Genomic DNA, 23,969 nt, shown 5'->3' with positions numbered 1-23,969 from the left:
TGCATGCACTGCAGCAAGTGGGAAGGTGAGGCATATACATCTACTTACAAGACAAATTCTGATAGTTTGTATCCACATCACAACTTTGGTCTGGTTTTACTTAGTCACATCACTTGATCATACATACTACCTTATCTAATGGTTCCATGTCGTAAAAGCCACAAGTGAAATTCCTTTTGGCTACTACAGTTGAAAACGTAGTGAAGACCCCACTAACATGGCTATTTTGTCAATTATGATGTCATTGTGGATAGAGGTTTACCGATATAGGTTTTTGCCATTTTCCGATATCCGATACTGATGTCTCCTAAAGAAATTAAACCAATAACAGATGGTCGATCTGACATTTGCAAGGCACAGTTTTCAACAAATGTATATAACCAGCCATAGATAATACTACACCTATCTATGATCTACTGTAGCTCTTTTATGCTAAATGCAATCTATGGTCTATGTTTGTGGTGTCGCTTCCATTGTGCAACCCAGAAGCACCACAAATAATTATTTTATGCATGCTCCCATCAAGGCTTAAACGGATTACTTTACATTACTTCACATTTTAATGGCTGGTAGAGAAGACAGATTCTGCCTTCCTTAGTTCTCCTGTGGCTTTTTCATCATCTCTAAAGTACTGGCTTTTACTATTTCATTTTAAACAATGGATAAGCACTTCAGCAAGGAAACAATCACCTGTGTTTGTATGGCTTCTAGCTTTGTTCAGCACAGCCTCAATAAACAAGGAGCAGTGACACTAAAAGTGCCACTGATTAAGTAAGAAACCAATGTAATCCCACTGTGTGGATATTGCTAGCAATATCGATTCTTGTAGCACCTTTACCAATTACCGATATGGGCTAAAATTCCCATATTGGTGGCCAATCTGATTATCGGTACACCTCTAATTGTGGATATGGTCCATTAAGGGAAGGTGGAGGTTGTATTGTTAAAATTTAAGGGTGCCCAAGAGCAATACCAATGCAAGATTTGAAACATTCGTTGGATGCCAGCCACTACACTTGTATTACTAAAGCCTGGCTCAAAGTCAGAATATAGATCACATATACATGCAACTGTGTATATCCCCTCCTAGCCATGAACCTCAAGTTTTGCTACATGGGGGTTTATATTGTCGATATGTCTCAGTACATGTAGGCATGAAATTGTAATTTTATGTCAATATCACAATTACATAATAAATATTTCCTGCTTAAAGCTTGTCATATTCCATTTTAACGTCTGTCAGGAAAAAATCACATAATTGGTATAATCATTATCTTTAAAGTAAATTGTCCACTGATCAATGTCTTTATTGTAGGAAACCAGTTCTCCTGTAAACCACTCTCAGTCATATTTTGCCTTTACTTTTCCTCCTATCTTGGGTTTATTGTTAGGACTGGCATCCTTCTTTTTCTTGCCTGCTTTAAGTCATCTTCATCATTCAAAAAGTGTTGCTGCTTGTCTGGAGGACCATAGATAGCTGCAGTATCTCTTGGCTTCTTTTGCTTTGTAATCGATTCTTTTTAGCATCCTCTGATCTACCAATAGCATATGACATTAATCATTAAGCCATTAACTAATATATATTAACAGTATTGTAATGTTGCACACACAGAACAGTCAGTAGGGGTCCACAGGTGCTGGCAATCTCCCTTGTTTCCTGACCTTTCTCCATGAATCCAAAGCTTATTAATATTTTTCTTTCTACCTGTTTTTGTTATAACAGAATTTAATAACTTGTTTATCAGCACATGTTACATACAAGACTCTAATTACAGTGATAATTGTGTTGCAAATAAGTAAACAAATGTAATCGTATTTCTTGTACTTGTATGGTGTGCTTAGATAAGAATCAGTGTGCTGGTAATCCTGTGCATAGCTCATTTGGCATAGCTAACACAGACATTATTGTCCGAATGTGTGTCCCTCCTATTAATTTGTAAAAGTTTGTTAGCCGTATCATTATCATTATAGCTATGTCCCCGTTACACAGCATTTAAACAACACTTAGTAGAAAAGCCATTCTGTATTCAATCCAGTCATTATGGAGAAATGGACAATTCACTGGGAAACCATAAATGCCACTGTGTGGCCAGAGCTACAGAATCAACACCTTGCACTGTAAGAAATTGGACAAAAAGGAGGACAAATGAAAGCATGTGAATGGCATGATGTGTGTGTGCATTGTATATACTACAGTATGCCAAAAGGCAACGATCAGCATCTAACAGCGAGCTTGTATCCTTAGCCGTTCTGACTGAAGGCAGTCCGTCATTCCAAAATTCTGTTTTTAAAAATTCTGTTTTTAAAAATTCTGTATCAATCTATCCGAAACATTTATTGGCTGTTTTGAAGATACTGTTAGGTTTGTTACTACCATAAACAATGAAAGTTTAGCGTGGCTTTAGCAAATTTGACAGAAATTTGCCAAACTTTATTTGCCTATTAGTTATTTTTATACTGTTCAGTACTGGCCATATACAGTATGTTTGCCAAACATTTCCTGCTTTGCATGCTGATTCGCCAAAATATTTAAGTCACCATCATTTATGGTACCTAACTAGTGCTGCCCATAGTTGCTACATACCTACAATATTTTGCTAGGGTATATTAACACTTGCAAATATTTTACTGACCCTGTTGATAGTGCATTAATAAGCATAGAGGCTATTCTTCCAGCCAACTTAACCAGTCTACATGTATTTATTTAATTCTTCATATGTTACCACTAATATTTATCAACAGACTTCAGTATTATCAAACACACTAGTATAAATTTTGGTTAGGGTCTGCTCAGTTATTCACTTCAACCCATGCTCGCCTTGAGCTTAGAAAAAATTACCTTCGTATGGACATTGAAAGTCATCATTTTGCTAAACAGGCAATACTAAAGTTATGGTTAAGGTTGACACAGATTAACATATTGCTATATAAAGACTTTTCATATTTACAGTAGATTGGATAATGATTGTGTTCTTCATATCCAGTACAGCATCAATGATGGACTTCTGATACGGATAAAAGGAGAGAAGCGAAAAAGATTCAACTAAAGTTAAAACTTTACTGGCCTCGGCACCATCCAAAGAATCATTACTGTGATGGGAGCTCTGAGAACTAAGTGTTGGTGCTGGGCAGTCAGGTGCTTGGACTCTCTTCTACAGGCACCTATGCACACAACACAGTATTATTTAATTTTGTATGAAGATTCATGAGGTATAAGACTCACCAGTGAATGTCCAGTTCTTTTGGGGTTACGTTGTAATAATTCTGAGCAACTGCTGCAAAGAGGCCTTCCTTCAGGACTGCAGTCATAGCATAGAAAATCTTCAGCCTCAATACAGCACACTTCATAATCCATGTGGTTGAACCGTCAAAGTCACGTGATCAAAATCAAGTGCTAAAATCACGTGATACTGGCTAAGGCAGCGAGTGATCATAGAGGGTGTGCGCGATGGTACCACAATTGATTTGGAGCAGCCCAGTAATAAGCTAATAAATACGGTACTGTAGTAGTGAATTCATGGGACGGATTGCGTGACAGTGGGAGGCAGACACGTCACAACTACAGATAACTAAGATCACGTGACGAAATGACTTAAAATTCTCCCGTAAAGATGACGGAGATGATTACTTAAAGTTACCCCGTAATGAAGACGGAACACATAACTTAAAGTTACTCCGTAAGTATGATGGCGCTGGTTACTTAAAATTTTCCCGTAAAGGGTATGGTAATTTTTGCGTTTTAAGTAAATTTCTGCAAGACCTTACGGGATAGTGAGCGACTGTCAAACAAAACTTTTATTACATAATTAAGGCGGGCTTGGTGTTGTTGTGTTTTGTATCAGCTGGTAACAGGCTTAAATTGTTGGGAGAATAATAGCGTGCTGACTGGACAGTTACAAGGTACAAGAAAACACACGTAACAGTACAAGATAACATAGATACAACACACTTAGCAACTGGCGCACCTGTAAGCGCATGCGTAGTTTTGCTGACTAATGGCGATATTTTCCTGAACCAAAAATCAGGACTGTCAAACTAGTTGTTAACATTTTGTATAAACAGACTACTAGTCTGGCTTCTTGTCTAGGTCCTGACGGAGCCATTTGTTAGAAATAATGTTTCTAGTGCTTGTGATATCAATTTAAAAATTAATTTTGTGACTAGTGTCTTGCTTTAGGCCATAGTGTAGTCATATTTCAGCAACTATACACATTATTCACAAATCCTCTTGTCAGTCCCTCACAAGTGATGTTCTTCAAACTTTAGAATTGTTCGTAAGTTCTCATGGTTCTTCATTGGTCTGATTTTTGGTTCACAGTTTTCACTGTTTGGCATGGGGACAACTCATGTTTCCATAACAACATTTGATGAATTCCATGTCGATTTATGAGAAGTTAAGAATGCATAAATATTTGATAACAATGCATTAAGAAAAATCAAACCCCTAATCATGAAAAATGATCGATAGTGTAGCTACATGTGGGGTTTACAGTATCCCGTAACCTTAAGATGAAAAATTATATTTTAAAATGACCGTTTTCAGTTGTCAAGATGTTTTCAAGGTTAAATGTGTACATTATCCGCCGGATTAATGAATATTTAACGAATAACGAATATTTCTTAACGAATAAGAATATTTCTTAACGAACGAATAACGAATATTCATACTATTCGTTTCAGCCTTATTATTATTATTATTTAATGGGCTTGTAGATGCCAAGGCAAGCTAACTTGCCAGGCTAGGCCGCAGGCCTTTGAAGGTGTCCATATCTAGATTGCTTACAAAAATTATCCAAGCGCAGCTTGAAGGTTGCAACTGTTGGTGCTGAAATGATAAAGTCAGGTAAGGAGTTCCATAGATTGACTATTCTATTTGTAAAAAAGTTCTGCCTAACAAGTAATCTTGATCTTTCTTTAAAAAGCTTAAGAGAGTGGCCCCTGGTGGTAGCAGTATTTAAAGTAAAAAATGTAGATGGGTCCAAGTCATAATGTCGTTTAAGTATCTTATATGTTTCAATCATATCACCCCTTTGACGTCTGCAATACAGAGAATAGAGATCCAGAATTTCAAGACGGCTTTCATAAGTCAAGTGGGCTAATCCGCGAAGGTGTTTAGTTGCACGTCTCTGAACCTTTTCAAGGGTGTCGATGTCTCTGGCCAAGTACGGACTCCAAGATTGCACACAATATTCCAAATGCGGTTGAACATACATCTTATACAGAAATATAAACATATCAGTAGAGTCAATTCTAAAAGATCGCCTAATAAGCCCAAGAACCTGTGTAGCCTTGACTGCAGCTTTTTGGCAGTGTAGAGATGGCTTGAGATCACTTGTGCACCACACTCCAAGGTCCTTCTCCTCGTTCACTAGTTCTAGGTCAGTAGATACATTTGTAACCTTACTTCGTAGACCCTCATGCAACCACCCACAATTATAGAAACTCCTTAATGACAGAATGAATATACTGTAATAGTAAACATTTACATTATGATGATCTGTCACGCTGCAGATGGTCCCCCGCCTCAAGTGGTCCGGCCGGACCAACTACCGTGCCTAAAGTAGTCCGGCCGGACCATGTAATGTTGCTGCAGATGGTCCGCCCTACTGCAGCTGGTCCCCCCAATGAAATCTCCACTATCAGCTTCCCAGTCAGTACTAGCTCAACGCCTTGATCAAAACGCACTGCCCTCCACGAAATGCGAGTCCTGGAAGCGAAATTCGAGTAATGCTTAAACATATAATTCTAAACATTGTATTGTTTTGCATTTGCACGCGGTTTTTAATTCGTGTACGCGTTGTGAGCACCAGTGTCCCTTTCGACCCTACCTTTCAAAAATACTAACAAAACATACTCTATTAATGGAGCAGTCATTCAAATACTTTAATGGAACAGTCACCACTATATGACATGGCTTTATTTTTTATTTTCCAAGAAATGTGCAGCCTCAGTTTGAGGATTAACGCACATATGAAACATGTTACAATGTGGTTGATTATGGGATTACTGATTGGTAGGGGAAAGTAATAATAATTCCAGTTGGTACTTAAAAATTTGTAATGATTGTTGTTGGATTAGGTCAGGTGGGAGTGAATTCCACAGTCTTATTGATCTAGGGAAGAATGAATTACTGAACTGATTGGTCCTTGCATAGATGTGATGAAATCTTTGGTCATGTCCTCTTGTGTTGGAAGTGACAGGGATTAAATCAACAGGAGATATATCAATGAGATTATGAACAATTTTGTAGAGGAGGGTGATACTGGATACTTGTCTACAGTGTTCTAAACTGGGAATGTTAAGGTCAATGAGCATGTTGGATACACTGCTGAAACGTGATAAGTCAGCCATAATAATCTGGCAGATTGCCTCTGTACTCTTTCAAGCTTATCAATATCTCTTCTGATGTGAGGGGACCAGACAGGATTGGCATATTCTAAGATTGGTCTTATCATGGCATTATAACATTTCAATTTAATTTGTGCTGGGCAGGACTTAAGATTTCTCTGTAGGAATGCTTTGACTGATAGAGCTTTGGATGTGATGTTAGTAATAGGCTTAGTGTCACGTAGTCATCCACATACAGTTGCCAGCAGTATGTGACAGGATAACACTTTAAGATGCATCTCCGGAAGAGGCTACAAATAAAGCTTCTGGGAACCTCCATCACTTTGGTGTAACTTGTATAATGCTCAATTTACCATCTTCACTTACCAGAGGCCATGACACACCAACAGAGCAGTTGGTTATAGTTTTGTCACTTCTATAATAAAACATGAGTTAATCTCTATACTCTGATTTAGGCTGTATGGAGTATGGGTTAGACAGCTGTTCTACCAATGGTGAAAACCATTAATTCACTTGGATATATAGGCTTGGACAATGATCAGGAACTACTAGCCGCATATTTCACGCCTCATACGCAGCTTCAATAGCTATAGACAATAAATTTTTGAAAATGCACTAAAATGTCAGTTTCGTCGAAAATGGTATATACAGGCATGCAGGCTATAGCTATTCTAATCTTAGTGTGTAAACTTTAAATTCTCCCTAATGCAGTATAGTGACCTTAAGTGGTTCTTACAAGCCAATAAGTTAGAAAAGTAAAGTGTGACACATAACAATTTAATTGAATCACCGCACACAATGGTTGTATTGTTCTATACCGGCCATATCTTATATCTGTTTACTTGGTTAAACACTGCAGCATTTTTACCAGTTTCAAAAATCAATGTGCAGGCTGTTCAAACTTGACCACCTCTCAATGTTCAAAACCAATGTTTAAATTTTGAGCTGTATTTTTTAGCACTGCTCAAAAGTATAATAGGTTATTTCCAAAGCATAATTAACTCAAGCCTAGCAGAGAATAACCGAATCTGTTATTCATTTTAATTTAACTTGATGTGCTTTGCACTTAGAGCATGACACCCAGCAAGGATTAACATTTTAAGACTTACTTATGCAGAAAATCAGGTACAATTACGGCAGATACTGCATACACAGCAATGTTACTTAGCAGTTGTCAACAGATTTGTGTGCATGTGTGTGTGGAGTCAGTAGAGGTGACTGATAAGACAAGCTGAATGAGTTGTACAAGAAATTTTTGGGACAAAAGGTGGAATTGGAATTTTATTTTATTTTTATTTCAAGCTATTGTGATAATGGGTCAGTGCTAGTACTTTCACACTGTCCATTTCTTGAATGCTGCATGTAGTTGAGATTCATACCAGCATTGGCAAAATTTGTATTTAGTGGGTTCTCTATAATATCCACTGTTTTACCCATAAATGTGTGAAAGCATCAGTGTTGTGAACAGACCACCCTCACTGTTGGCCAGTGTTACTGTAGGATGATTACCAACCAAGTTAAATAATTGCCAAATCTGAAAGCTCCACTTGATGTCCATGCATGTAGCTATTTAAATTACTGTATATTTCACCATTTTACGCAGGGTCATGGGTGTCACATGGCTATATAGGAAAGATTTCACCATGTTCACAACAACACTTCACAATAGCACTGACATACAATTCATCATGAAGATTGTACTGGCCACTCAAAGTTGCAGGACTCTAAAAGAGTATACATGCAACATAAAATACTATTATTAATTAAGTGTGAGTAAGTTAGTTAATGATCACAGTATGATCATTACAAACAATTATCCTTGAAAATGATATCTGGTATCTCTATTGCTTGATATTATGACATTCTCTTCTTGTGCATTATACTCCTTGACTATGCAGCATGGTCAATAGCTGTAAAGAGCTCAAATACTTTAATTATAGATGGTGAAATTGCAGTTCCAGTTTACAACTGCTACATTGATTCAGATGGCACTGACCTTCCTGGTGACTTAATGACTACAATATCAGCTCATCGTGGACTGTATAGTGTTGTGCATGAGATCAGTGAACGTGTTACTGTACTTGTATGAAAATCCGGCTCCTAATTTAATCATGCTTCATGACAATGACATAAGATTACCTTTCCAAGAAATTGCGTTTACATGATGTGTATTAAGCTATTATATTTTTCATCATCATTGATAGCAGTGTAGCTGCAATGCATGCATGGATGTAGGTACATTATATGCTCAGGCATCACAGCCGATAAACCTCCAGTAGCCTCTTGCTCTGCCAGTGGGTTGTGCCAGTCAACTTCAATACTGTGAACACTAATAGTTAGCTACTAATAATAGTATCAGCTAAAGTTTTGTTATTATGTCATTTATATGTAATTTATCTTGTCGGAATTAAGCTGTTTAATTGTACAGTGGAACCTTTCTAATATGGACATTGTGGGATCCAGAATTTTTGGCCACTTTTTGCTGTAATATAGAGGTTTTCCTTTTTTCAGAGGTAAAAATGTATTGACCAGGCTGGTTGGGACCAAAATTTTTGTCCTTATTATGGAGGTTTTTTTCTATTGTGTCCTTAATTCGGGGAGTTTGTTAAGAGAGGTTCCACTGTATGTGCTACGTAGTTAGCTATAGTGTTTTTACCCCAAATGTTTACAGCAGCTGATCCAGGGGTTATCAAAGGGGTGCACCAGTATATGGAGTAGGGATCTGTGCCCCCCAGAAGCTAAAGCATTTTGTGGGACAAAATATCTTGAATGGTTTAGATCACACTGCTTTTTATGTGGACTATACATTGATCAAGAGTTGTATAGAGTGACAATCATGCCAGTAGATTATTATTATTATTATTATTATAGACCTAAAGAATGGCATACACAAGATCGCATGCATTTTATTTGCAAGATATCCTTAGCAGGCTAAATGTACCAATGTAACTGTAGATGCTAGGTGACTGTTCTATTAAAGTATTGGCTGACTGCTCTATTAGAGTATCTCGATCTTGCATGTATAACACGTACGCATACTAGTAATTATAAGGCCACCTCGAAGGCCACAGTGGAACGGGAAACTATAGTTTGGCACAGTGGGGCACTTTGTGCCTAGCCTTATGCCTTCTCAAAGATCTATGATCGAGTCTATGATAAAGCCAGTGGGGGACCACTTATGGCAGAGGGGGACCAACTGTGGCGGTGTAAGTTGTCCGGGGGGGACAAGTTGCAGTGCTGCAAGTAGTCCGGAGGGACCAAGTATGGTTGCTGCAACTGGTCTGGGGGGACCGATTTTGGGGGGACTGGTTGTAGCATGACAGATCCCGTAAAATAATTTTTAAAAAATGACTACAATAGTAGGCATTCCAGTATCCGAGATTTTTTAATAAAAAAAATTCTCCGTATATTTCCCGATAGAACCCTGGCACAAAATAACAACTCAGTGATTAACTTGGGATGCTCCGTCGTCCGAGCTCCAATGAGGATGAAAATCACTGTGGGGTTTGTCCGCACGTTGATCATCATGAAAATCTTAGTTTTATCATCATGCGCGTTACATATAAGTAAGTTTTGTGTTGTTTTGTAATCTTTTCAAGCATTGTAATGTATGTAGAATACTTTAAAACTTAAAAAAAAACGTACTGTTGGGTGGAAGGTAGTCATTGGTTTTTATTTTAAAGTGCGTAGTTACTTCGCTCAAGTTAGTGATTTTCAGCTCCAGAGCAATTTTCTAATGGCTGTGTCATCAGCTCAAAAGTTTAAACCACTTCAAAGTCAGCATAACAGTGCCATAATTGAAACCACAACTCCACCTTAGGTATTGTTGCATCATTGTGGTACCTCCACTTCAGTTGTTTACCTTTATAAGTTGTTAATTCTGATGTTTTTACTTACTTGAGAAAGCCACTTGCCTATGGGTATACACCATTGTATAGAGAAGTGTACAGTAGGTGAAACATATTTGCTCACCACAAAGCATACAAAGATTGCTGAGATCCGATAAGACCTGAAGTTACTCTCATTACATGTACAAACTTGCAGCTAGAAGCAACTGCAGTTTCAAGATAGTCCAGATTGCTAGGTGGCTTCCTGATTCAATTGTGCCATTTTTCCTTTTAAAATGTATGGGGAGCCCCAGAGAAAAAATGTACCCTTTTTCAGTTTTTAAGCACTGTGCATGCCAAAGTAGCTAATTCCAACCCAACAAACTATATATTTCTGAGATCGGCAATCAATACTCTTATCTATTGAGCATATAAAAAGCCCATTTTTCCAAAATTTAAAAATCGGGCTGGAATGCCTAACAATAGCACAAGAAGCCAGATACACTAGTGTTTGGCTATGAAGTACCACCAAGAGTTCATAATACAGTAGTGGGGTCTTGGTACCACGTATTAATTTTTCTTCACCATTTGCGTGATTTGTCCATTGACCATAAATTCATCGCCAACAGTCACAACATCAGAATCCACCCTGCATATACAGAAAGGGATACAGTATGGTAAGGCACAGCTAACTAAAAACATGTAATCATATAGTCAGACTAACATGTCAACAAACACTTACTTCCACTATTATGATCATTATTAAAGTGAGCATCCCACATAGCCATTCCCAAGATGTATTCAGCATACTGCAGCAGTTGATGACCAATTTTGGAATATATTACTTGACTTGTTTTGTGGTTCTCACCTACATTGTTGACATAACAATTTTTGTTGCTAGGAGACATATAAACTAGGAGGGACTAATGGTTATAGCATAATGGTAAACAAGTTACAACAGCAAAGGAAATTTTAATAAACCAGCAGTGATTGGATAGTTTATAGATATAAGTAGAAGACAATTTGTAGTTTTTTCAGTCCTGATTGTTTGAGAATAAGCGCATTAGCTGCTATAAGCATGAAAAAAGCAAGACAAACTAAATTTTAACACTAGGTTTATGATGCAAACTCATTATGCACCTATACCAATGTGTTACCCCACCACCCCCCTTGGATGTAAGTGGGGCTTTACAAGGGGAATTGACATGAAACTGCTGCTTCACTATGGGGCATTTGACAATCATTCATTAAGCAGCCAAGTATTTTTCTACGCTATGTCAAATCCCCCACGTTGCAACTGGAGCCAATGGTGGGGATTTGACACAATAGGTTTGCCCTACCATGGGGCATTTAACATTCGGTTGTGCCCACTATAGCCCCATATATGCCCAAAGATGGGGGGGGGGGTAGTAGGGCAATACATTGATACGTGCATTATATATAATATGGTGCATCTACAGAGGTAAGTAGATTAAGCCCGTATCTTGCGGGCCTAAGCATGTTACTCTCCTGTTTTGAAAAATAATCTTTTATTGCCTGCCCCTAACTGGAGTTTGCCTGACACCTTCAACATCACAAAAAGCTATCTAAAATGGTTAATTTAGCTTTGACCATTGGCAAACTACAACACTCAACAATTATATCAGAGTATACATAACTCTTATATATCTGCCCAGTTACTATATAGTAGGGTCCATGGTTGTCTCAGATCTGCTCATATTATTATCACATAAACCAATTGATGCATAGTAATTACGGTATACTGTATGTATGCATTGAGCTGAGCCCTCAAAAATATCAACTCATTTGTAGTATTGACTTACCCGCTAATCATTCAAATGCCTGACGCATTATTTATAGCCAAAGTTTTCACCATACATTATAGGAAGCCATAAAAGTATATAATGTATTAACCTTTCCTGAACTGTTGGTGGAAGCACTTGTCTGCTCTTGACATCTTTGTTGTCATCACCAACCATCTTGGTTGGTTGAATGTTGAGAAAAAATCCTCTTTCATTTTTAGCTGTTTTCTCAGGGTTTAGCTCCACTTGTTCGCGGTCTGACCCACACAGCTAGAACAAGCCAGCTATGAGGCTCTGGCCACACAAGCATAGTATATAATCCCAGGAAGCTACTATGGCATGGGAGATTCCTGTCTAAAATTATGATGGTAGTTATATAGCCGTTTACAATGACTTAGCTATACACGAACTTACCCGGCAATTCGCTGGGAGAATAGTGTGATGCATTCAGTGCCATCAGGCTTCATGTCCATTCCGAGGCATACATTCAGCAGCTGATTCGGCTCCACCTGTCACGCACAGATTTTGACTAGACTAGTTATATCACCAACCCACTGCTTCAGCATGGGAAAGAATGGTTAAGACTGTAACCTTGTTCTTATTTACGTGAAACATCACACGAGATGTCACGTGAGTCCTTGCAGGAATTTGAACATTATTTTTACTGTTTGAATGAATTTTCTCTTAGCAAGTCACTCTTAGTAGTGCTTCTAAACACTGAACTTGGAAGCTTTTACTACTAATTTAGCTAGCTAATCTGTTGCTGAAGCTGTTATTATGCATGCATGCATGCAGTGTCTCCTATGTAATATATCTAACTGTATGTTCTCTATTCAACAGAAAGTAGTGATATCCTGTGCCAAAAACAGCCTAGCTGTAAAAAACGGCGAGGCCAAGAATGCACAAGTACATGTTCATGGAATAACTACAACCAAAAGACATGATATCAAACTCTGGCCAAGAAAGCATTTACAGTATAGGCACTTTTGTGCATTCATTTTCTATATGCTTCACATTATCACATCCAGCTAGTTGTACATGTGTGCTTGCAATATAAACAATACTACTGAGACGATAAAAGATATTACACTGCATTGTTACCAAAATTAATTTAACTAAAAATTTACAATTGGTTTCTACTTGGCCATCTATTTGCACTGTATATTAAAACAAAAAGATGACCAAGTACGTAGAATCCAATTGTAAATTTTTAGTTAAATTAATTTTGGTAACAATGCAGTGTAATATCTTTTATCGTCTCAGTAGTATTGTTTATATTGCAAGCACACATGTACAACTAGTCGGATGTGATAATGTGAAGCATATAGAAAATGAATGCACAAAAGTGCCTATACTGTAAATGCGTTCTTGGCCAGATTTTGATATCATGTCTTTTGGTTACTCCATAAACATGTACTTGTGCATTCTTGGCCTCGCCTTTTTTACAGCTGGGCTGTTTTTGGCATAGGATATATATTATGCAGAAGCCATTAAGTTACCTTCAACTAGTGCGTCAGTAGTAATGGAAATTCCAATGTGTGTCGCACCAATGTGCCAGTTAGCCTGCCAAATTGTGTTGGTATATCACCAACCAAAATCACTGAACTAAGGATGAAGAAAATACAAGAGCTATGCGAGTTACAGTCATTGTTAGAGCAAAATATTCTAACAGAAGAATTTGTGGAGCAAAAGAGGCTAGTTTTGGATCCGTTACGAAAGTTAACCCATTAACTCACAGTATTAAGAAGATACATTGCTTTGTCATCTAATCTATGTGATTAAACTATAGTCACACTTTTTGTGATCAGTCTACACACAAAATATATCATCAAAAGTTATTAGAGTTTAGTTAATTTGGTAGATACCACTGCTAGCAATCCACCCTCAGCAATCCTCTGGAGTCACTTGAAAAAAAGCAATTTGTACAATCGTTTCTAACCCCATCTCTTTGTTTTGCAGGTTACGTACTCTCATACCATTTAATGGTCTTTTTCACCAGAAGTCTTCAATATAGGATTAAAATCTGGTGAGTATGGTGGGAGAAAAATTACTATTGCTCCAACTTGCTGGATACAATCCCTTCAACTGAATGAATTGAGACATTATCCATGATTACTATAGATTGTGAGTTGTATCCATCAAATGGATTTAAATGATACAGCAGCTTGCTGTGAACAAGCTCATAAAAGACTCAATGTCACCATTTACTCCACCAGTCACAGTGGTACAATCTAGTAAGCCAGCAGTGCTCATAAAAGCCATGGTGGAAAGATGTTGGCCTCTCATTAACAACTTCTGATACACTACAGGCCTTCCTCACCAGCCATATCCATACTTACGTATAGCATCTCTTCGATCTGTGCTGGTTTCATCTAGAAACACAAACATATTGACATAATAGAATGCAATCTCACTTGCATAACATCTCCTCAGTAAATCATCTTAATATGCATTTTCTTTTGAGAGAAATTTAATTGGTGTAAAGTCTGACAGATTGTGGACTCTGCTAATTTCTGTATTATAGGTGGTTAAAATTTCCTTTTGTATCTCACAAAGCATGATGCCAGGGTTGTTTAGCACAATGTGAATCAGGAAATACTTCAATTCCCCAGTCACCTTCTTCCATAGTATTTCCTTCATATGTTTTCTTTGACACATCACCACTTCTTAAAAACAGCTCAGCAGTTCTATGAATGGTAGAGATATCATCACCAAGGTTGTTAACAATGGTTTTAAATGTTAAATCCAACCCTAAACGCTGGTAAACCATCTGCCACCTTAGGTCATTAGAATATGCACTAGTCCTGTTTGGTTCATATTCGTCCTCGAACTAGACATCTTCGAGGGCTACTCTATAGTCCCAACAGACCTTCAGTGCTGGTCACTGTAAAGCACTAATAACAATACTAATTATACAACCAAGTACTAAGAATAATACGAAACGCGGTTAAAATTACATCATAAATAAATAATAATTAATGTTTGAGAAAACTACGAGGCCTAGAGACATAAACTAATCGGGGATCGATTCGCCTGTGAACGAAGGCACAAACGTATAATCATTGCGCCCGTTCATACTGATTACCTGACCATACATGTAATTCTATATAACGCCCAGTGCCACACCCTTGCTTAATAATTACAGATTGCGCGAAGGAGAGGATTAGCGAATGTCCGTGAAGTCACCTCAGGAGAGCAAGAGGCCACTTTACAAAAAAAGATTACAAGTAAGTTTTTATGTTTGTAACTTCTCAAGTCTCCATGCCAGCTGCCAGTCACATAAAATATTTAATTAATTAACAATACAAAAAAACATTAAAACACATGCCACACTCTTTACAATACAGTTACATATAAAATACAAGCAAGAGTACATAATATATATATTAAGGGAGAGTGTCCAATGCTGCATTGCTCCATCAAAACGCACTGCGTAAAAGTGTTACATCATCTCCCACATATCTCAGTATAACGTCAGTAAACTCCAGTACAAGGCTTCGCCGTGAAAGACTCGTTGATAGGCGTTGATAGGCGTTTATATATCAAAGGCAGTGAAAGCGAAGACCTGCAACCTCTTAGAGTGCTTGGTATTAGTCACTGCGCTTGGTTATGGTTCCTATTATAAGTCACAGGCGCTTTGCGACTAGTGACAAAATGGCAGCTTCCAGTGGAGGTGAGTGCAATCGTGATTTAAACGGACAAACACTTAACACTGGCAACTATCGCTTTGTTTCAGCACACATTTGTGATACAGATCGCCTGCAAGACGGAATAGTGATCTCGAGTCGCGTTGTAGCGCCTCGGAATCTTCCTGCCATTCGATCCATCGCTACCACTGGAGAGGAAGAGGTGGTTCAACGGAATGATAATGTCAAGGATGCTGTAACGATTACTGCAACACAGTCAGGTATTATATAAGTCTACCTGCAGCAAATGAATCAATTTCACGTTTGTTTTACTCTGAAGGAGGAGTGGTGATGCAACCAGGTGGTGTGTTAAGACAGAGTGGAGTATTGCCAGGTATGCAGCAGGCTGGTTTGAGACTTAATAACTACTAACATCATTCAGAAGGAAGTGGAGCTGCTTGTATACAGCTGCCTGGCAGTCACACAAGCTGTAATGCAGCATGTTTCCCCGCCTTCAATCCGTTTGCAGTGCACACTCTCCTCAGAGAAGACCAAATGAATGCTGCAACACTACCAGGTATGTCGTAGTCTACTTGAAGTGATTGAATCAATTTCACATTTGTTTTCTCTGAAGGAGGAGTGGTGATGCAACCAGGTGGTGTGATAAGACAGAGTGGAGCATTGCCAGGTATGCAGCAGGCTGGTTTGAGACTTAATAACTACAAACATTATTCAGAAGGAAGTGGAGCTGCCTGTGTACAGCTGCCTGGCAGTCACATGAGCTGTAATGCAGCAAGTTTCCCCTCCTTCAATCCCTTTGCAGTGCACAGAGAAGGCCAAATGGATGCTGCAACACTGCCAGGTATGTCGAAGTCTACTTGAAGTGATTGAATCAATTTCACGTTTGTTACTCTGAAGGAGGAGTGGTGATGCAACCAGGTGGTGTGATAAGACAGAGTGGAGCATTGCCAGGTATTCAGCAGACTGGTTTGAGACTTAATAACTACAAACATCTTTCAGAAGGAAGTGGAGCTGCTTGTATACAGCTGCCTGGCAGTCACACGAACTGTAATGCAGCAAGTTTCCCCTTCTTCAATTCCGTTGCAGTGCACAGAGAAGGCCAAATGGATGCTGCAACACTGCCAGGTATGTCAAAGTCTACTTGAAGTGATTGAATCAATGTCACGTTTGTTTACTCTGAAGGAGGAGTGGTGATGCAACCAGGTGGTGTGTTAAGACATAGTGGAGCATCGCCAGGTATGCATCAGGCTGGTTTGAGACTTAATAACTATAAACATCATTTAGAAGGGAGTGGAGCTGCTTGTATACAGCTGCCTGGCAGTCACACAAGCTGTAATGCAGCAAGTTTCCCCTCCTTCAATCCCTTTTTAGTGCGCACTGCCCTCAGAGAAGGCCAAACAGTTCTAGGTGCGTACTTATGTAGCCTACTGTTAACTTGAAATTTTTGTATCTTTCCCCATAAGGGAGTGGAGCAACTGTGCAGTCATCATGTAGTCCTACAAGCTGCAGTATAGTGAGTGTTGCTGGAGATTTGCCTTTGAAGGTGATGGAAGGTCACAGTGAGATATCCAGAGATGATGTAATTGAGCCAGGTATGCCACAAGCCAACCTTGTCTTTTGCTGATGTTGCAACAATTTAGAACGAATTACAGCTACCCAGTCATCTAGTAGCCTTACAAGTTACATATCCCAGGGTGAATCACACTATGAGGATTTGTGTTTCATACCCAGAAAGTGCTCGGATAGTGCCTCGAGTAGGCCTATCCTGGAAGTAATTCAGAAAACTGCATTTGATGTACCACCAGCTGGGCACATTTCAGTTGCTAGGGTCCTTTTGTATCGAATGGAAGCATCCTACAAATACGAAACACAAGTTTTGTTTACCACTATTAACAATGGCACTATTTCTACTGCTAAGGAATTCTTAGATGCTTGCGGGGTGATATCGGAGAAGAATGGATACAAGTTTTGTCCAGGGCTCAATGTGCAGCATTACCATGAATATTTCTTTGCTGTTATCAGATACCATCTGGAAAGTTGTCGTTTGTGGGAACACCCTTTTAAACGTGTCGACTCCAAAAACTGTTCGTTGTGGCATAAACTTCCAGTGCAAGCCCCGTTGAAAGATCGTAGCAAAAGTGCAGTGTTGTGCCGAGGATGCAAGAGACTCAATACTGACCTAGAACACCAACAGAAGAGATCTGATGTCAGTCCAGCTAAACGTGCTAAGCGACTGCTGCCATCATCCAGCTTTAAACTCAAGTACTTATCCCCAAAGAGTGTGGCTAAACGAAAGCAAGCCACACAGCGAGAACGCTCACGAGATAAAGTGGCAATTGCAGAAGCTAACAATGAAGTTGTACTTGAAGATGACCAGAGTGATGAAGTCAATCAAATCATGCAGACCATAGAGAGTGAAGCTGCTACTGAGCTCGATGAAGTACTGAAAGAGATGCCAACTGGTCGCAGTATTTGGAATGACGATAAAAGAAATCCAAAAGCAGAATTCTTTAAAGATCAAAGGCTGAATCGTAAGTAGCTGAAATTTACCACTGCAATAATTATAAGTCATTTACCTTTTGTGTATTTTTAGGCAATGGGAAAAAGCAAAATCAGTGGAGTACTATCACCATCAGGATAGGTAAATATATGTAATAGATATCATTCAGCTTCAACAATATAACAGTTTACAATCAACTGAAGAAGAGAGAGCTGGTGACCAGCTCCAGCCTTTTTATCCAATCTCTAAGGTCAAGGTTACACATAACAACAACAAATTAAGAGTTCTCATAACAATTCTAATTGTTCATATCTATTATTTACAGTTCTAATTATCCATATGTATTACATCTCCCCGCTCTTAGATCAGATGTCCCCATCTTTCTGTCTTGGTCTTAGGCGACTTTTCCAGGAGTTGGTTTCCTCATGTGGTAGCACAGTTGGTGATGCTCCCTCCTGTTGTTGGTCTTCAACATCATCATCAATTGAGCTGTCAGGGGTTGAGCCTTGGATTCCCTCAGCCAGGTTAGTAACACCTTCAATATTTCGTGAAATCGGCCTCTTATCACCTTTATTCCCACTGCCAGTAGTTCTTGTTGGCCAAAACTTATCAGGTAATAATTCAGAGCAATATCTCACCCTGCCATAAGCTACTCTAAATGATTTTGCTTGTGGCCTATCCACCGGACGAACAACCACTCCAGTTTCATCCTGTGCTATTATTCGATAGGGCCCATGAAATGGCCTAGCGAACTTGTAAGACTTACATGCTTTTGCAGCCGGCATGTACACCATCACTCTATCACCAACTTTAAAATTAGGTGGCTTAGATCGCTGATCATGATATAATTTCTGATTTTTCTGGGCTTTCTTAATATTGCTTCTCGCCAATTCCCATGCTTCACCCATCTTAATTGTTATTTCTCCCTTGTAAGTGTCCACATCCACTTCCTGCTTAGAGCCACCGTCCATATCCAATACTGTTGGCAATCTGGGATCCCGCCCATAGAGCAAGTAAAATGGAGACTCTCTCACTGACTCCTGGACACTTGCCCTATAGGCAAACAGAACAAATGGAAGGTGACTATCCCAATCTTTTCCACTCTGCTCCACCTTCTTAGCCAACATACTGGTTAATGTTCTGTTGAATCGTTCTGTCAATCCATTAGTCTGTGGATGATACGCTGTTGTGTTTAATTTACTTACACCTAGTAACTTGCAAATTTCTGTCATCAGATATGACAGGAATGCAGGGCCCCTATCTGACAACAACTGGCATGGAACACCATGACGGCAAATTATCTCCTGTACAAACAGCTTTGTAATAGTGAGTGCTGTTTGATCCTTGGTTGCAAATACCTCTGGCCATTTTGTAAGATAGTCAGTAAACACAACAGCATAACGATTTCCAACATGTGAAGTAGTGAACTGGATCACATCAACTCCCACTCTATGAAATGGCCCCTCTACAGGTATCGGCGTCAATGGAGGGTGGACAGCCCTACCAGGGTAACGTGTAGCACAGACCAAACAACTCTGACACCATTTGGAAATGTCACTCCTCATTTTAGGCCACCAGTAGTGCTTTGACAATTCTCCATGTACCTTCGCATCTCTCAAATGAGCACCGAATGTTCCACTATGAGCCTCTTCAAACAATTTAATACGGTCACAATCTGGAGGGATAAGGTGCAAAGTTTTATCTGTCTCAATATAATACAGGACATCTTCCATCATGAGATATTGATACCTACTCAATAAAATTTCCCTTGCCTTCTTATCATCATCAGGTAACATTCCCCCTTCTTGATATTCAATGATTATCCTTAATTCTGGATCTTCTCTCTGCCTGCTTCCTATACTTTGTTTGCCACTGTCATGCGATACTGGTTGTACTGCAGCAGTGATAGACAATTCAGAGTTTTTATCTAAACAGCTGTTCTCTTCTACCTCTTCCACCACCACAGCAGTCACTTTACTCTCCTCCTTCTTGTCAACATCGATATCACCCTGAACTACTGCAGCAGCCGCCAGTAACTCCTCTGTACACTCATCAGGCAATGATGACTGATGCACTGGGAATCTTGACAAACTATCAGCACTAGTATTACTTTTACCCGAACGATAATGAATAATCAAATCTACCTCTTGTAAGGCCAAACACTCTAATTCCAATTTATCTTCTGCTAGAAGAACTTTCCTTTCTAGCTCACCATTAAGTTTCTATAATTTATTCAGTTCTTTCTCAAGTAGCTCACTCCTGGTCTTCCAATGACTCACACTACTCAGTTGTTTTTCCATCTCTTGACATTTGTACTTCCATTGCTCCAGGTCATTGTTTTGTCTCTTTATCAACTCCTGTAGTTCAGCAGTGGCTTGGTGACCTGTGCTGGAATTAGCAGGGTTAGTCTGACCTTCTGGCAACTGTTGGAGTAACTCTTCATAAAGAGTTTTAAGCTGTTCATTCTCTACTATCTGTCTCTCACACTCATCTTTCCAGTGGTCTCTTTCCTTCTCTACTTCCTTCAAACTTTCTCTACTAGGATTATCAGTTAGTTTCAAGTTCCTAACCTCTAGTTCTTGTTTCTCCCTCTGTAGAATATCCAACTGTAACCTCAAAGCCTCAGTGGTTGTCATTATGGTTGCTCTTCTTCTTCTGCTCTTCTTCCTCACATTCGGACAAGCCCCCAAATGTAATAGATATCATTCAGCTTCAACAATATAACAGCTTACAATCAACTGAAGAAGAGAGAGCTGGTGACCAGCTCCAGCCTTTTTATCCAATCTCTAAGGTCAAGGTTACACGTAACAACAACAAATTAAGAGTTCTCATAACAATTCTAATTGTTCATATCTATTATTTACAGTTCTAATTATCCATATGTATTACATATATGCAAAATAATTAGTTACTAGCTTAATTTCTTTTTTTCATTTGTGCAGCGCTTGCTGTGTTTGTCAAAAGCCCAGCTGCTTACTAGGCATTGAAGAGTTTCAATATCTTACAATTGCCATCATGATCAACTCTTCAAGCCTATACTGGTGCTTTCTTACATGAGGCTGGTGCTGCTGCAGAAAGCATTGCAAAGCAAGTTGAAATGTATGCGACATTGGTGGCAAAGTGTAAGAAAGAAGGAAAACTAACCCCACAGTCAGATGGCACACTTATATTTGATGAGGTCAAGGTAATTAGTGGCTTAATTTGGAACTCCCGAAGTCAACGAATAATTGGACTAGCAATGACTGAACGGGACCAAGCTAGCTTACAAGACGTGTTTCAATCCCTTTCTCCAGATCAACATGTCCAGCAAACTACCCACATGCTTCAGTTCTTGTGGAGGGATTTGACCTCTGGTTTTGACATAGTGGGGCCTTACTACAGTTGTTCTGAAAGCATGTCATCGAAGTTTGTTTTAGCCTGCATTTTAGAGACAATTCAACTGTTTCAGGTTTGTATTTTGTTATTAATCTAGCAGTATAGTATGACAATTTTTTGTCACTGTTTTTTGTTTCAAGAATATTTACTCGTGTACTGCAGGTATATGATCTGAGAACTAGCTTATTAATTTGCGACGGATCTTTTGCAAATTTGGCAGCTCTTAAGGCATCTCATGGCCACTTTACTGGGGCATGCAATAACGACCATTCTGGATTGGATCCTTTTGTGATTAAACCATACTTTATCAATCAATATGATCCACCCAACAAAATTCATTGGCTGATATGCCCTAGCCACCAGGTACACATGTTCACAAAGTTAATCAATGTAATGTTTTTTGTAATGTAGTTGAAGAACATGATTAATGCCTTATTCTCGTCTCAAAGTGGTGGCACTAAAGGCTTTCGGTATACTATTGATGGTGAACAGTTCGGCTGGAAGGCTATTACTGATTTGTATGCGAGGGAATGCCAAAGGAGGGAAAGTGGAGAAGCAAGGCTGGTTCCTAAGTTGCGAGAGGCTTTTGTCCTTCGTGACTCCTGGACAAAATTGAATGTGTTGCCTGCAAAGATAATGCAGGTTAGAGTAAAATTTGTTTATTTGTGCTACACTGTTAGTAAATCAAGGATTTATTTGCTTGCAGCAAGAGCTAGTTCTTTCAGAACTATACAAGTACTGCAAGCAAGACCCAGCCCCATCTGATTCAGTCAGTGTTGAACTGTGTCTGAAGTATCTTGAGGCTTGCAACAAGCTCTTTGAGAATGGATATTTGAGCCACAAGAAGATAGTCAGTTTGCAGTCTCCAGTGCTAAAATCCATTGAAGATGGTTACTCCTATTTCACCACTTGGCACAAGAATCTGTCTACAAAGGGTAAAATAATAGAGAGATTTTATGAATTACCTGCTGATGGTATTTGTATTTCATAGGACCAATGAAGTTACAAGATCCTAGGTTTCTGAGCTGGCAAAGTACGTAAGCTTTTAAATAATGTATTTGTTGTAGAATACTGTGTGGTGTTACATGTATGAAGTGTGACTTGTATTGTTAAGTGTTGGTATGTTGAGGTACAGTGTAACCTCTATATAATGCACCCCTTAAGGTCAACAAACTTAGATGAGAATTCACTGTTACCATATGGTTATTTGATTTTAAGGCTTAATAAGAAAATATAAGAAAGCTTTCTACAAAAAACTGAACTGTATTATCAGCAGTCTATTGGGAACTCAAAAGCTGTGCTTTATATAGAGGGGTTGAATGCTCAATGGACTAAGGATCCTTCAAGAGCGATTCCACTATACATGGGCATGTATATCTGTTTGGGTGATGCATACATCATATCATATTACATTGTGTTTTTTTTTGTGTTTTTTTGTAGCATGGGACCTCCTACGTGTTTGCGTATATGGATTCAAGAGCTTTGCAGCTAATTTTCTTGAAAAATACCCAGACCACTTTATCAGTCCAGTGAGACTCTCGGGCAGTGCAGTGGAAACACTTTTTAGTCAATTCAAACACACCGCTGGTGGTAAGCTGAGTGCTACCAACTATGCCAATACTTGAGCTGCCCACTTGATTAAACACTGTGTGACCGCCCACCATAGCTCAGTAGGGTACCAAGATGCCACCCTTCAACTAAGTGAATGCACTCTGGAAAAGAAACAATATAACAAAAAAAGTAAATAATTTTATTGCTGTTGATTATCCTACATTAAATTTTCCAAAATAATCATGGTAAACATTTACAGTTGAACCTATCTAAGCCAGTCACCTTTGCAACAAAATCTCTTGGCCTCAGTGAACAGGTGGATGCTAGACAGGTGAATCAGTTCATAAATTTTCGAGTCATGAAATTTGAGGTATTTAAAAGAAGTGGCCATTAAAACAGGTTACACTGTGTAACATACCGGCATGCACTGAATCCTTAGTCACAAGATCTTAAAAACATTGATTGTTATTACACACCTCACATACATTTTAGCAAACTCTTACAAATATAGTTTATTGTTTCATGTGAGTCTTGAGATTTATGTGGTGACTCAATACGCTATCCCTTAGGTTCTGCCCTGCTAATGTTGCCATCCCTTTGGAAGCAGCAGTTGTTTGCTTGAAAGAATCGATAAACTCATTAATTCTAGTGTTGCTCAACTTGCGTACAAATTCACAGTACACGCTCTGGATGGAGACTTGACTCAAATCGTCAAATTCAGGTACCTTGGCTAAAAGAAGCTCCACAAAGAGAGATTTGATGTGGTTTGCTTCTTGAAGAGAAGTAGTGACAATGTGCAAAAGCTCAGATCCATGTTCTTTAAAACCAGATTCGTTTACATTTTCTCGGGTGGTTAAATCGACAGCTGTTAGGAATGGCAGCATCTCAGGACAAGGGAAGTACATATGTCCATTGTCCC

General features: G+C 38.9%; 3 protein-coding genes and 1 long non-coding RNA gene across 5 annotated transcripts; 3 read left to right on the top strand and 1 right to left on the bottom strand.

The window, feature by feature from the left end:
* Positions 1 to 1,147: 1,147 nt before the first annotated feature.
* Positions 1,148 to 3,761, bottom strand: LOC136258206 (uncharacterized). The gene is made up of 2 exons (XR_010702617.1): positions 3,224 to 3,761; positions 1,148 to 3,162 (listed from the first exon to the last, which is right to left on the bottom strand). It is a non-coding gene; the product is annotated as an uncharacterized lncRNA (long non-coding RNA).
* An 11,870-nt stretch (positions 3,762 to 15,631) lies between these two features.
* On the top strand, positions 15,632 to 16,845 carry LOC136258308 (uncharacterized). The gene is made up of 7 exons (XM_066051632.1): positions 15,632 to 15,884; positions 15,944 to 15,997; positions 16,046 to 16,180; positions 16,238 to 16,291; positions 16,340 to 16,465; positions 16,522 to 16,575; positions 16,624 to 16,845. The coding sequence occupies exons 1-7, from the start codon at positions 15,632 to 15,634 to the stop codon at positions 16,767 to 16,769; spliced, it is 822 nt and encodes a 273-aa protein (XP_065907704.1). The 3' UTR covers positions 16,770 to 16,845.
* Positions 16,818 to 18,279, top strand: LOC136258302 (uncharacterized). Its single transcript, XM_066051629.1, has 5 exons — positions 16,818 to 16,860; positions 16,909 to 17,031; positions 17,088 to 17,216; positions 17,265 to 18,155; positions 18,218 to 18,279. The coding sequence occupies exons 1-5, from the start codon at positions 16,818 to 16,820 to the stop codon at positions 18,277 to 18,279; spliced, it is 1,248 nt and encodes a 415-aa protein (XP_065907701.1).
* A 2,910-nt stretch (positions 18,280 to 21,189) lies between these two features.
* On the top strand, positions 21,190 to 23,286 carry LOC136258057 (uncharacterized). 2 transcript variants are annotated; one of them, XM_066051364.1, is made up of 6 exons: positions 21,190 to 21,572; positions 21,662 to 21,862; positions 21,917 to 22,141; positions 22,206 to 22,434; positions 22,491 to 22,532; positions 22,940 to 23,286. In XM_066051364.1, the coding sequence occupies exons 1-6, from the start codon at positions 21,222 to 21,224 to the stop codon at positions 23,122 to 23,124; spliced, it is 1,233 nt and encodes a 410-aa protein (XP_065907436.1). In that variant the 5' UTR covers positions 21,190 to 21,221; the 3' UTR covers positions 23,125 to 23,286. The 2 variants fall into 2 exon arrangements, with proteins under 2 accessions (XP_065907436.1, XP_065907435.1); XM_066051363.1 differs by having other exon boundaries at positions 21,911 to 22,141.
* The last annotated feature ends 683 nt before the right edge of the window (positions 23,287 to 23,969 follow it).

Source organism: Dysidea avara, chromosome 6 (genome assembly GCF_963678975.1).
Source record: "Dysidea avara chromosome 6, odDysAvar1.4, whole genome shotgun sequence".
NCBI lineage: Eukaryota > Metazoa > Porifera > Demospongiae > Dictyoceratida > Dysideidae > Dysidea > Dysidea avara.
The sequence above is the reverse complement of the archived record's forward strand: the minus strand, read 5'-3'. Positions and strand labels throughout refer to the sequence as shown.